At 39.2% G+C, this 12,883-nt stretch overlaps 1 protein-coding gene across 1 annotated transcript; it reads left to right on the top strand.

Moving 5' to 3' along the window:
- Positions 1-1,234: 1,234 nt before the first annotated feature.
- EXT-LIKE (hydroxyproline-rich glycoprotein family protein) lies at positions 1,235-12,600 on the top strand. The gene is made up of 6 exons (XM_089403500.1): positions 1,235-1,618; positions 1,726-1,826; positions 9,625-9,734; positions 9,992-10,067; positions 10,436-10,579; positions 11,418-12,600. The coding sequence occupies exons 1-6, from the start codon at positions 1,525-1,527 to the stop codon at positions 12,258-12,260; spliced, it is 1,368 nt and encodes a 455-aa protein (XP_089259626.1). The 5' UTR covers positions 1,235-1,524; the 3' UTR covers positions 12,261-12,600.
- Positions 12,601-12,883: the final 283 nt, after the last annotated feature.

Genomic DNA, 12,883 nt, shown 5'->3' with positions numbered 1-12,883 from the left:
CGGAATGGAGATGCGACTGTGGAGTGGAAGGAGTGCCCCTGGGAGGCGAAGTAGGATTGGAAGGAATGCCGCTGGGAGGTGAAGCAGGGGGTGTCGAATGGAGGCGGTGAGGTTGAGAGCGGCCCCTTCCACTACGGGTGTTTGGGTAGCACCCTTTAGTCTGCTGGGCCAGAGAGGAAGTGGAATCAGAAACCAGAGAATGTGGGGGACAAGTCAAGCTTCCTCTGCTTCCGCCCCTGCAACTACGCATACAATGACATGTTCTGGGCATGTTGGCACCAGATGTTTGATTTCTTCCGGGATTAGGCTCAGAGTGATGCAAAGACTCAATAGAATTTACGGGCGGTTTAGAGGAGGGATTAGCTGCAAATGCCGAGTGGAAGACAAAATGGCAAGCCAGACTCTGGGTGAAGTGAATTCCCTGGCCTAAATCAATGCAGCAGAGGAGGTGGCATCGCCTCTCGGTGGTAGTGCGAGAGATGGGTGCTGCAGCAGCTTGAGGGCAGAGGCATTGCAGAGGCAGAGGATCATGGACAGGTGCAGTGGTAAGATTATCACTGGAGTTCATTTTTGCGTGGAGTCGAGGTGGGTGGTTGCAGACAGGTTGGAGACGGCGCCCCCTTAAATGCCATTTATGGCTGGTGTTAATGCCATTTTTAGACCGATGTGCTAGATTACGGAGGGCCATGTGGTTTGGCCACATGCCATTCTGTTCTGCCGCCACCTTATTGTCCCTGCTGAGCACCCGCATCCGGGAGATTTTTAATATTATTATTGATATGAAAAAGAATTAATATATAATCTAAATCCATCTTAATTTAAGTTTACTTTTTACTCTAAAATATTTGCATCTTAATAAATTTGATTCTTCTAAATGCTTAATAGATATAGAATTAAAATAGATATAAACTCTTAAGAAATATAATGATTTTATCTTGTATTTTATTACCACACATACTCACAATACCAAATATATATATATATATATATATATATCGTGTAAATTAATTAATTATAAAATATAAAAATGTAAAATATAAATTAACTGGTTTGTGTGAATTATTTATTTAAATCTCATATCTTAAGCAAGTAGATCGAAAATAAAAATTTCCACACCATCATTTACATTCAATGTTTTTGATTTAATAAAAAAAACAAAACCAGAAAACCAAGCGATTACAGAATATTTACGATTGATTTAACAAAGAGAATATTAAGATAATTTAGCGGACCCAATGGACTTTTTAAAAAAAATTCCCGATATACGTGAAACTTACTCAAGATGTAAGCCGAGCAAGTTCCGATTCAAAGCCTCTTTGTTAATGGCTTCCAGCTCATATAAATTTCATTTCATCTTTTTTGATGTGTATGGTGATCTGGTTCTCGTGGCAGTGCAGACATTTTTCCTTTCTCATTCGTCGTGTTAGCAGTTTCGGATTGCTGAGTGCTGATTGCAGTTGAGATCATTCGTCCCCTTTCAAAATCTGGGACTGCAATACAGCAGGATTGCTATACAGATCGGCCATGGGGAACGACTCCGAGCCTGCAAAGATTTTACTCCCTTATCTTCAGAGAGCCGATGAGCTGCAGAAGCACGAGCATCTGGTGGCATATTATTGTATGAATTCTTCTCCACCCCATCAGTTTTAATGGAAAACATCCTTAAATCTTCAATGTTTATTGTAATTTTTTGTTGGTCTGATGGTGCTTATTTTCATTGAATAGGCCGTCTGTATGCAATGGAACGAGGACTGAAGATTCCCCAAAAGGATCGAACCAAAACAACGAGCGCTCTGCTGGTTTCCTTGATGAATCAGCTGGAGAAGGTAATTCTACCCTTTTTGGTTATATTTAGTGCTTGGTTTAAGATGTTATTTTTTTCATTAGAGAAAAGAAATTCAGCCCTAAGATTATTGGGCGTAAAAAGGGATCTTAACTATCTGCTAGAATAAGTTATGGAAATATAAGGCCTATTAGGAATTGCGGGAATTGAACCATGGGCCTGTGCCTTTGTAGCGGGTGTTGAAGTTTTTAGCACTTATTTTCTGGGTTGGACGTCGTAGGGATTCTGACTGATTTAGGGGTTTGAGGGTTTTGATTGCCAATCTGCGTGTTGTCACGATTTCAATTTTGTGCGCTGACGGGGGCGTTGGTTCACTGGTGCGGTCGATAAGAGTGTTAAATCGGCTGTGGGGATTGTGGGGTGTCTATTGTCACTGTGGTCTGTCCAGTCTGCCCCATCCCCATGGCATGAGTTTCAAAGGGATGAGACTGCATGTAAGTCCTGGTTGAATTTTGCAGAATAACTAACTACCCCAAACCTAGTATTCAAGCCAAAGAAAGTCCTTTCTTTGCTGTGCTGCCCCTCTGGACATGTTTCTTGAAACATTTACAGGAAAGAAAACCATGACACTCCTCAATGATAAAATTTAATCCCCCTCTCACACACATATATAAACTTTAAATACTTACAGGAAAGGAAACCACGACACGCCATAATGTTAAACTTTAATCCATATACATATGACACACCATAATGATAAACCTTAATCCATCCATACATGTATATATCTAATTTTTCACGTGCTAGGTATCGTGGGTTGCATATTTCAACGTGCATATGTTAGGTACTCTGCCACTTATATCATTTGCAGTTTCTTGAACGATATTAGTTACCATCCATACGGTTGAGGAGAAGTTGAGAACACTTGTCTTGATAAGGTCAATACATACGAAAGTCTTGATATTATTTTTCATGAGGTGCATGTGAAAATGATCCTTACAGAGCTAGATTGAACCAAGAATCCTCAGTGAAGCAGATTACCAACTTAGCAACCAAGCCTGCACTATATGCACATCTAACAGTGGCAGAGTCCGTAGCTTGCTGGACAAGTGATCAGGATCATTTCTCGTTGAATATCCTCATCTCACTTTTTAGTAAAAGTGTATTTTTTAAGCTCTTCCACAGCTTTAATACTTGTGTTTGGCACTTCCTCGAAAAGTTGAACGGCACTTCTTCGAAAAGTTGGACTCCAGCTTCCCTGGTAGCTTACTCTAAAGCTACAGTCTTATACTGCTGTAAGCTTCAATTCTTTGCCTTTTCATCTTTCCTAATTAACATCGTTACACAGTTTTTTCCTTTCCTGGTTCAAATACAAGGAGTATGTGAGCAAATTTCTGAGCTGGAAACACTAAAGGCTCTAAACCATATTTCATCCTTTCATACGTACAAATGCATTAACGGCTGGTAAACCTCGGCTGCTTACTTTGTTATTACTGTTGGTTGTGCTGCCACCTGTTCTCTTGAAACAGAATTAATAGAACGTAATGGAATTTGGGTATAAGTACCCCTTCTGGATCATGGATGTGGAGGTGGATATTGAGCTTGAAAAAGAAGTCGATGCAATTCTACACTCACTGACCATTCTGTTGGGTGAAGAGTCAGTAAGTAATGGGTGAAAGCAGTAATCAAGTCAAAGGTAAGAAAAAAGCGAATAAGAAGTTCCCCATTCATCCGAGCATCCCAACCGAGCATCTCGCTCATGAGGCCTGCGAATAAGCACTTCGAAATGCCTCCTTTCGTTCATCACAGTAGAAAAAGGTTGAACCAGCCTAACACTGTTCATCCAGGGTTAGGGTTAGAGAAGGGTTTCAGCTCCTTTGCTTCAAAAAATGGACAGATATAGTTCTTGGATCGAGGCTGTTAGGATTTCTGATCACTGTCCTATTTTCTTACAGTTTTAGAAAAGTTACCCTAAAGGCTCTAAACCATATTTCATCCTTTCATACGTACAAATGCATTAACGGCTGGTAAATAGTTTTTTTGTATGAGCCGTTAATGCATTTGTAGGTATGAATGGATGAAATATGGTTTAGAGCCATTAGTGTTTCCTATGGTTGCATCCCTTAAGGTTTTATAGTCTTAGAACGGATTTTTAGTCGTAGATGTAGTGATTGACCAATAGAGAAATATTTTCATTTTGATAGATTTTTACATTTACGTTTTGATATGAAGTCGTTTACGTTTGATATGAAGCCGTATGTTTGAATGCAATCAATGAGCCATATCATAATCATCTTCGTCTAATTTTAAGGCATTGTCATCTAATTTTAAGAGTCGTCATGGCCTAACCAGATACCAAATTTATGTATGGGACCTCTTTTTTTCCAGACACCAGACCAAATTTATGTATGAGACATCTTTTTTTGTGAGACAAGGTCATGGTCAAACCAAACACCAAATTTATGTATGAGACCTCTTTTTTTGTGAGACAAGGGACCCCTCAATGCGAGACAAGGGACCCCTTTATGCAACTGCTACAATGACTCCTTAGCTGCTGCAATGACTCGACTCTTTAGTATATGGAGGTGTATGTACCCTACTCCCCTACTCCCCTCTGCATTTCAACTTGTAATCTCTAAGGAAGAAGCACATGTTCTTAAATGTTAGGCTTGCTAAGGCTTGTAATGGAAGGCTAGTTTTGTTACAGCTTAATTTTGGTTAGGCTAATAAAAATGACAAAATGACATTCATATCATACAAGTGTGCCAAATAATAGAATACTTGTTTTGCTATAGCTAAATTCTGGTTAGTTTAATGAAAATGGCAGTTGGAAAAATATGGAGAGCTATAATTGTCAGCATGACGTGGCTTTCTTTTGGTTGTTATCTCCAGTCAAATCACTGCATTGGGGTTTTCCTTGTTTATGAGACAAGGGACCCCTTCCATGTAGCATTTGACTGATAGGCTATTTGTTAAACTGGTTGCTTTTAGGCTAAGCAACTAGTTGGATGTTTTAGAAAATGATTTGATCTGCCATTGTTTGAATGCTTCTTATTGAATGGTTTGATTTGCCATTGTTTGAATGGTTTTTGTTAGACCACTGCTTCTAGAGCTGTCTGAATTTACTCTTGCACTCACTATTTTGTTTATGATTAACTTATTTTGCCTCATTATCTGCAAAAGTGAGGATCTATCTTTTGACCCATCCTTGAATAATAAGACGAGAAGTCCTTCCACCATAAATTATAGGACCAATAGTAGAGAGAGTTGGATGGGTGTTTTAGAGAATGAGAATGATTTGACTTGCCATTGTTTGAATGCCCTCTGTTAGATCCCTGCTGACAGAGCTGTCTGAATCTGCAGTTGCACTCTAAATTTTGTGTTGTATGAAGCTACAGTTGCACTCTCAATTCTGTGTTGTATGAAAGTACAGTTGCACTCTCAATTCTGTGTTGTATGAAACTACTCCCAATTTTATGTTGTATGAAATCTTTTTGCCTTATTAATTGGCATTGATTCTCTCTACTCTTAATAAGCTTTTCTAGAGCTGAGAAATTATGTTGGTCTGAACAACAGAGACTGCATTAGATAAAGTATATCTTAGTTATGTATGACTGGATGTCTTTTGAACCAAGGTGGCTTTATTTACCAATCTACATCTATACTCTTTTAGAGAAAGGATCTGGATGTAGTTTCAACTCAAGGTGACTCTATATACCAATCTATTTCCATACTTTGTTGGAGATAAGAGCGTAGAAATTATAGAACCGATTCAGAGTTATCAGACTATCAGATTTGAGAAATGCAGAATTATCTCATGAAATACTAAAGGTGCCTCTCTAGGCAAAAAACTAAATTTATAAAATGAAATGCATGGGGACCATTGATTGTAGTTGCTTGCAAGTATTACTGTACAATAATTAGGAAGAGACAGATATCCATCTGCACATGTAAATGTGTTGAGATTTGTAGCTTGGGAGGTACTCCACAGTCCAAACCTTAGGGTAAATGGTTGTGGAGGAATTGGCACAATAAAAGGGCTTTGTGGCCTAAATACCCAAGGTGTGGGCTTTGCACCCAAGCTTGTGGGTGTGAAACCAAGGAGAGATTTGATGACTTGGCACTTGGAGATGATAGAGAACCCTTAGAGGAGCAAGGGGCAGCTTCAAGCACCAAAAGAGCCCTTGTCATTGTGGAGAAAGTAATTTTTATGTGTTTTGTGTGGGTTTGCAAGAAGGTTTCGTGTAGGTTCAACATGAAATAAGCTCCCAAGGGCTAGTTGTTGCACACCCTAGAGAGACATAAAAAGGTGAGAGGAGAGACCTCCTTTCACACATCCAAGTGCAACTAAACATAAGGAATACACCTCTGAAGTGGCTGCAGACCATTGGAGCTAGTGAAGGAGGAAAAGACACTTGTTTTGAGTGATTTCTGTGACAGCTAGAGAGCCGAGTCTGGTAGGAGTGCAGACCGTGGCTAGAAGGGAAGTTTTGGGCATCTTTTTGTGTGAGTTTATTGGTGGGACAGACCTCTGAAATTAGGCTGCAGTTCTGTACAGTTTGGGCAAGAGGGCCGAGGGTCCTGTGGTCTCTAATTTGGAGAGGCTGAAAGGCATAAAACAGGTGCCATATCTGTCCTAGAGGCCAGCGTATGGAAGGAGCTTGACAAGGGAGGATGACTGCAGGTTGAGAAGGGATTTTTGGAGCAGGAAAGTAGGGCTGACATGTATAGTCAGAAGCCTAACCAGGCTGAGATCCTACAGCAGTGTGCACAGGCCCATAATTGAGTGACAAGGTATGTTGATTGGTTTTTCAAGTTGTTTTGTTGCTAGTGGATGAGAGTCCTAGTTTAGGACAGTTTGTTTGGGCATATTGTGGCTGTTTGGAGGGCAGCAAGTAGGTGTTCAGTGTTCCTTAAGTGCAGACCTGAGAAGGACATTAGGTCTGCTAGGAGAGGCAGTGATTTGGAGGTCAAGGGTTGACTCTTTGAAGGACAAAAGAAGGCAGCCAAGTGGACTAGTCATTGAGCCCAAGTTTGCTGAAGAGAAGGACATCTTGCAGTGATAGAGGGCAGCCCTCCATGCCCTAAGTTTGTTTTCATTGGAGCAGCACAGGAAGGCAATAGTGGGAAGAAGTCCCTGAGAGTTGAAATGCATTAGTGGGCAGTCTAGGAGTTGTTCACAAACGGAGTTGTGAACAACTCACAAGAAGACCCTATGTGTTGATTCGTTGATGGACTAATGATCAGCTAGAGGGCAGATTTGTGAGCCGTGTTCAGTGACCTAAAGGAGCAGGATTCATTGATAGAGGCAGATTGGTGTTGTTGCAGAGTGGGAGCAGAAGGACCAGCGGATGTGTTTGGGATATGACCAAGTGGAGCTGAAGTGCACTACATCAGTGAGTAGGCCAGTTGGTTGTTCAGGGTAGATTGGTTGTCATAGTTGTTGACACCAAACCCTAGTTTGTCTTCTTGTATCAGTGATTGTATGTGGGCAATGATCCCTGGTGCGAGAGCCTTAGACAGTTGTATTACAGTTAATATAACGAAGTTGGGTTGTTGAAAAAATTGTAAAAGGTTGTCTATTTCTGCATGTGTTGATTTACTGCGGTATTTGTTCCACTGTGCAAAGTAGTTTGTTGTGGCATTTGAGTTGGTTGTGTTAGAGATTCTAAGACCCTAACCTAGATTCTCCAGTGCCGTGGAAAACAACAAAGTGTTGTATATTGTAATCTATTGAAGACTTGAGAATCATTAACGGATTAACGAGAGCTCCAATATCGGAAAACATATAAACTTTAAGAGATTTTTTGCAAGACTAGTGTGATAACCTATGAAACCGGATTCGTCCAAACCCCTGGACGAATCCCGAATCGGACGAATCGGACACGATTCTGTCCTGACACGTGTCATGTTGCAAGGACTCGTCGTGTCATATTCGGGTACGTCGTGTCATGGGCGTGTTCAAAAAATGAATAACGTGTCACGAATTTTGGAATCGAGTCCTGGTTTCGGATTCGTTTTTCGGGCTGCTGCTAGGTTTAAATGCCTGTTGTCTCTCCCATTTGACGGCATTTGCAAAGGAAACAGGCACAGCGATTTGGCATTTGCGATCAGGTTTCATTCACCGTTCACGGAATCACCAGTTGCAGCGAGGAGCGGAATACACTTGCAGGTTAGTTTGCTGAGCGGACCGCATTGTAACCGTTAAAACATGTTTTACGATGACCCAAGACCTGTAGGTTTTAAGTTTCAGTGTATTACATAGCAACACTGAGACTTGTGACTGAGATGTCACGTGACTATGTTCAGTACAAGACTGCATTTTGTATGCCAAGGATATATCTCACATGATTGTGTTTGTATTCACAAGACCGTGTTTTGTATGTTATACAACTACCCGAGACTATATTACGTGATCCTTCTTCGACGGCAATAAACCACAGATTGACGTTACAGAAATTTGTATCTTCTTTGCTCTAGAAGATCCAAAAGAATATTGATAATTTAACCCTTCACAACAGAAAGGCATTATTATAGCTCACTATTGGTAGATTGGCCTCTGAATTTGGTGTGTTTATCTATGGCTAACTGCAAAAAAGAATACAGAATTCTTCTTGTTTGTTACTTTGTAAAGTAATGGAATTCCTGGGACAGGCTCAGGTCAAACCCAGGTATGCTGACTGATTCCTTATAAGAATTGATTAAGAAAATCAAATTGGGCAGAAGACCTATAGAAATTCTTCGCTCTGACCAGCTGAATAAACTTTTAGTATTAGAATATATTTAGCTAAAGTTTTCGTCATAGCCTTTTAACTGTATTCCTATTGCGATAAGTGTATAGAACCCTTATCACAGCAATACTGTAGTCTGTAATCATCAAATGATTCCAAACTCTGTCTTGAGTTCTGTTCTCTCATCCAAATCACAGAGATACCCGGCGTGAAAACTTGTTTACTGCTCCAGTTTATTACAGCAAGGCTGTTGACCCATGTCATTTGCATGAGTTCATCTCATCTCACAAAAGAGAAAAGCCTTCTTTGTATCCTTTAATGAGGACCTTATTGTGATTGAGATAGTGAAGGTCATGGTGAAAATACTAGTATGTGGACTAAACAACCTTGTGAAGACATCCATTTGTCAATTTCCGTAGGTAGAAAATAAGAAGGAACAAGCTGGTGTGAAGGAAGATGGATTAATCATGGCCTAAATGTGCACAACCTTGGGTGTTGTAGTGATATTGCTGCACAAAATTTTGGTGACACTGAGGATATTACTAATTTTGAGATGTCTGAGGGTGCTGTTAATAATTGTTCTCTTGTTTTTTGAAATCAATAAATTTGTATCATTAATTAAAATTTGTGTAAGAAATATGCTAATAACTAATTTTTAAGATATATAACGTGTCCTAACGTGTCTTGTTCCGGGGGTCAGCGTGTCCCGAATCCGACACCACGAATCCCGAATCCTACGTGTCCCGAATCCCCGTGTCAGGTGACTTAGGTGATAACTAGTAGTTAGAACTTAGGAGCTACAGTGCTTTTTCCAAAATTTGAGTAACTGGTCCGAAAGAGATTAAAGGGCGTAGAGAAATAATCACCTTAAAGGTAGAAAATTTCAAGTTACCTTTTATTTGAGGATTTATGAAATTGACTACATATTGATAGTTGGTCTATTGAAATTTTACCATGAACTGAATTCAAATTAAGTTTAAAAAAAATCTATATCTTAAAGGTAGAGCAGTTTAAGATACCTTTGGTTTGAAGATATACGAATCTTTCTAATTAGGTTTTAAAAAAATGCATATCTATGTTCTTACGACTTTTTGTGGTTTTATTATGCAGGATAGGAAGTCTTTGGCATTGGGTCCTGATGATGGTCTTTATGTGGAGGGCTTTGCTACAAATGTTTTTGCAAAAGCTGACAAACAAGATAGAGCAGGACGGGCAGACTTGTATGACCATTTGAACATGATTTACTTGTATAAGGCTATTGTGCAATGTTTAGATGTTTTATATTTCTCTGTAGTTTTCGCAATGTCCAATCTGGTTAATGGTGTTATGAGTCACTTCCCTGAGCCTTGCTGCCAGCATTTTAAGAATCTGAAGGAAATTCTTTTAGAGATGATAACTTTGATGATGTCAATGATAGTACCTTGAATTTAAATATACATGTTTTAGACTTTTGATAACATTCATATTTGTATTTCAGGAATACTGCAAAGACGTTTTATGCAGCAAGCATTTTTTTTGAGATTCTCCACCAGTTTGGTGAACTACAACCTGAAGTGAGTCTTCCTTTTCTAACTGTTCCTTTCCTTATGCTTAGTGAACAATGAACATCTTCAATATTTTAAATTCATCATAATTTGTGTGTTCTCTCCCGTTCTCCTGTGTTCATCATTATCCTGGGATGGTAGCAGGTGGTAGTTAATATTCCTTCTTATGTTTCCGATTAATGGTTCAGTATATTCTTCATTAATTAACTTCCATTGTTTCTTTGAAGCATTTCTTACTTTATTAGTTTATTTTCATTGCATCTTATCCTGTTGTATGATGTTTCAGTGATTTGAAACTTACTCTCTGTATTTTTTTTTGAATTACATTTGAATCATATTTGAAAGGTTTCTGATTTTCGTGATGACAAAATAAGTAGATTGAGCAGAAGCAGAAATATTCGGTCTGGAAGGCTGCAGAGATACGGAAAGCAATAAAAGAAGGAAGGAGACCAGAACCAGGCCCTCCTGGTGGTGATCAAGATCTGTCAGTACCTGTGGATGATGATTCATTGGAGGGAGATGTAAGTATCTTATACATATTTAATTTTTTAGTCTTAAGAGATGCTCTTATTAAGAAAGAAAACTATAATTATAGTATAATAATGAGGGTGGCATAAATGTGGGTGTGCCATGAACGCTCATATGCTTAATCGTGTCTTGAATAGGAATAAGCATGTGATGGTCCATATAGAGAAATATTCTAGGTCCATCTTGGTAGTAGCAGCATTACTGTCAGCATTTGAATCTTGGCTGAGTCACATACCAAAAATGCATATAGGGACCCAAGTTGCTTTGTTGTTAGGAGGCACATATATAACTTTCTCATATAAGTTAAATTTCTTGATGCTTGTAAAACAGTTGTGCTTTATTCAATTTAAGTTACTTCTGTTTTGTTTACTATGGTTGTTTGAGTTTCGGTTCCTGTATAATTTATATGGTGCTAGCCTTATTCATTCATCTTTTCCGGTTAATGTTGAGGTCCATGTCGTTTATTAGTATATGTCAGATGACTCAGATTTGTATCCAATAGGTTAATTTGGAGCAGTACCAATGAATGATGCTTTGAAACTCTTCAAAATTATTTTCACTTGGATTTCTGACCTATCATATCTTCTATATGGTTTTTATTTCTTTTGCGATACGCACTTGTCAATTCAATATTATTTATCCTTCTCCCACAGGATGGTAACCCATCCAAATTTTTATCCCAGGGACCTACAAAGGACCTTTCCCTCTCTATCATATCCCCTTTTTGGACAGTCGTCTGCCTTATCAAGCTCAAAATCCTAACTTTCCTTTTAAGCTTATAGTTTATCTTCTTATTAGTTGATATTTGCTCATAAGTTATTTGCTTTTCAGAAATCATCTGAACAATTATGGCCAGATAAGTCTCAAGCAGGCAAGCCAAAAGATTCAGAAAAACTAGGTCAAAATGCAGGAACAGTGCAAGAATCTCCATCTCAATTCCCAAGAAGTGTTCAACACTATTCTGCAGGTGAGATGGGCACACCTCCATCTTTTTCTGCCCCAGAGTATCAGACAACAGCAATCCAAGCTCCAACGTTTTCGCCCCCAGATTATCAGACTGCAGCAGTCCATGGTTCTCATTTACAGACCCCGCAGGATTTTTCAGAGTATTCTCAGGGCAGCCCATACGCACCATCTTACTATACCGTGCCAGCAGCACTGCCAGATACCCATACTGGTCAATTGGGTGCAGCATATCCTTATTCATCAACAGCTCAGTCACATGAGAATGTAATTCCTCCCCCGCTTAATCATTCTTTGTCAACAGTGCATGATGGGAGTCTGGATTCTCAACCAGGAAGCCATGGCTCTTACCCTTCAAATGCTTCATATTATCAAAATACAAATGGCAGTCACCCTGGGACAGTCCCTTATCATTTGAATTCTCCACCAAATCCAGAGTACCAACTTAACACGCATTATGCTTCAGTTGTGGGTACCAATGGAAAATATGGTGAAAGAAGACAGCCAGAACACATCTCCACTGTGCCAGAAGCTGCACCAGCTGTTGCATACACTTGTGATAGAAATTACCAGCCACCGCCTGAGAAAATTACTGAGGCACAAAAGGCAGCAAAGCTTGCCATTGGATCACTTGCATTTGATGACGTACCTGCTGCAGTGGATTATCTGAAACGGTCACTGGAGTTGTTAACACTTCCATCAGCTAACTAGGGGTTCATTATTTAGGGATTCATAAGAGAAGGTTGAATTAATTTCAAGTTTACAATCATCTTGTTTGGTTTGTCCTTGTGCAGTGAATATTGTACAAAGTTTTTACTCTGGAATAAAATTATCTCATGTTTATCACTGGAATACCTCCAGATTATCTATTGCATGAGTTTTATTTTTTTAGTGCTGTATTTTGTGGAAGGAAAATTGTATAATCACTCTCTCGAAGAACAGTTGCCTCATTGGTTGCACTACAATGACTCTATCCACTTTTGATATAAATGTACTGGAGTCGAGGTTACCATGTAATTGAGTTCTCAAGCAAGACATTGTGTTTCTATAATTGGTCCATTTTGTGATGTTTTTTCTGGGTGCATATATTAAGTAATTCATTTTAATTGTTCTTATGTTAGCAGAATATGCCCTGGTGATGTGAATTTAGCCATATTTATTAGTTCTAAAAGTCTAATTAGATACAATTTTCTCCTAGATTTTTGGTTGCTGACTAGATAATGTTAGCTTTCGTGTCACTCTGAAAGTGTTTCCACTATGTCTAGGGGTGCTTCATGAGATTTGAGGTATATGGTGTATGTGCAACCCATGGATGATTTGTGATGGATTTGCAC

Source organism: Pinus tabuliformis, chromosome 2_1 (assembly GCF_031772625.1).
Source record: "Pinus tabuliformis cultivar Carrire ecotype Pingquan chromosome 2_1, CPIR1, whole genome shotgun sequence".
NCBI lineage: Eukaryota > Viridiplantae > Streptophyta > Pinopsida > Pinales > Pinaceae > Pinus > Pinus tabuliformis.
Note: the sequence above shows the minus strand (reverse complement) of the source record. Positions and strands in the feature narration are given on the sequence as shown.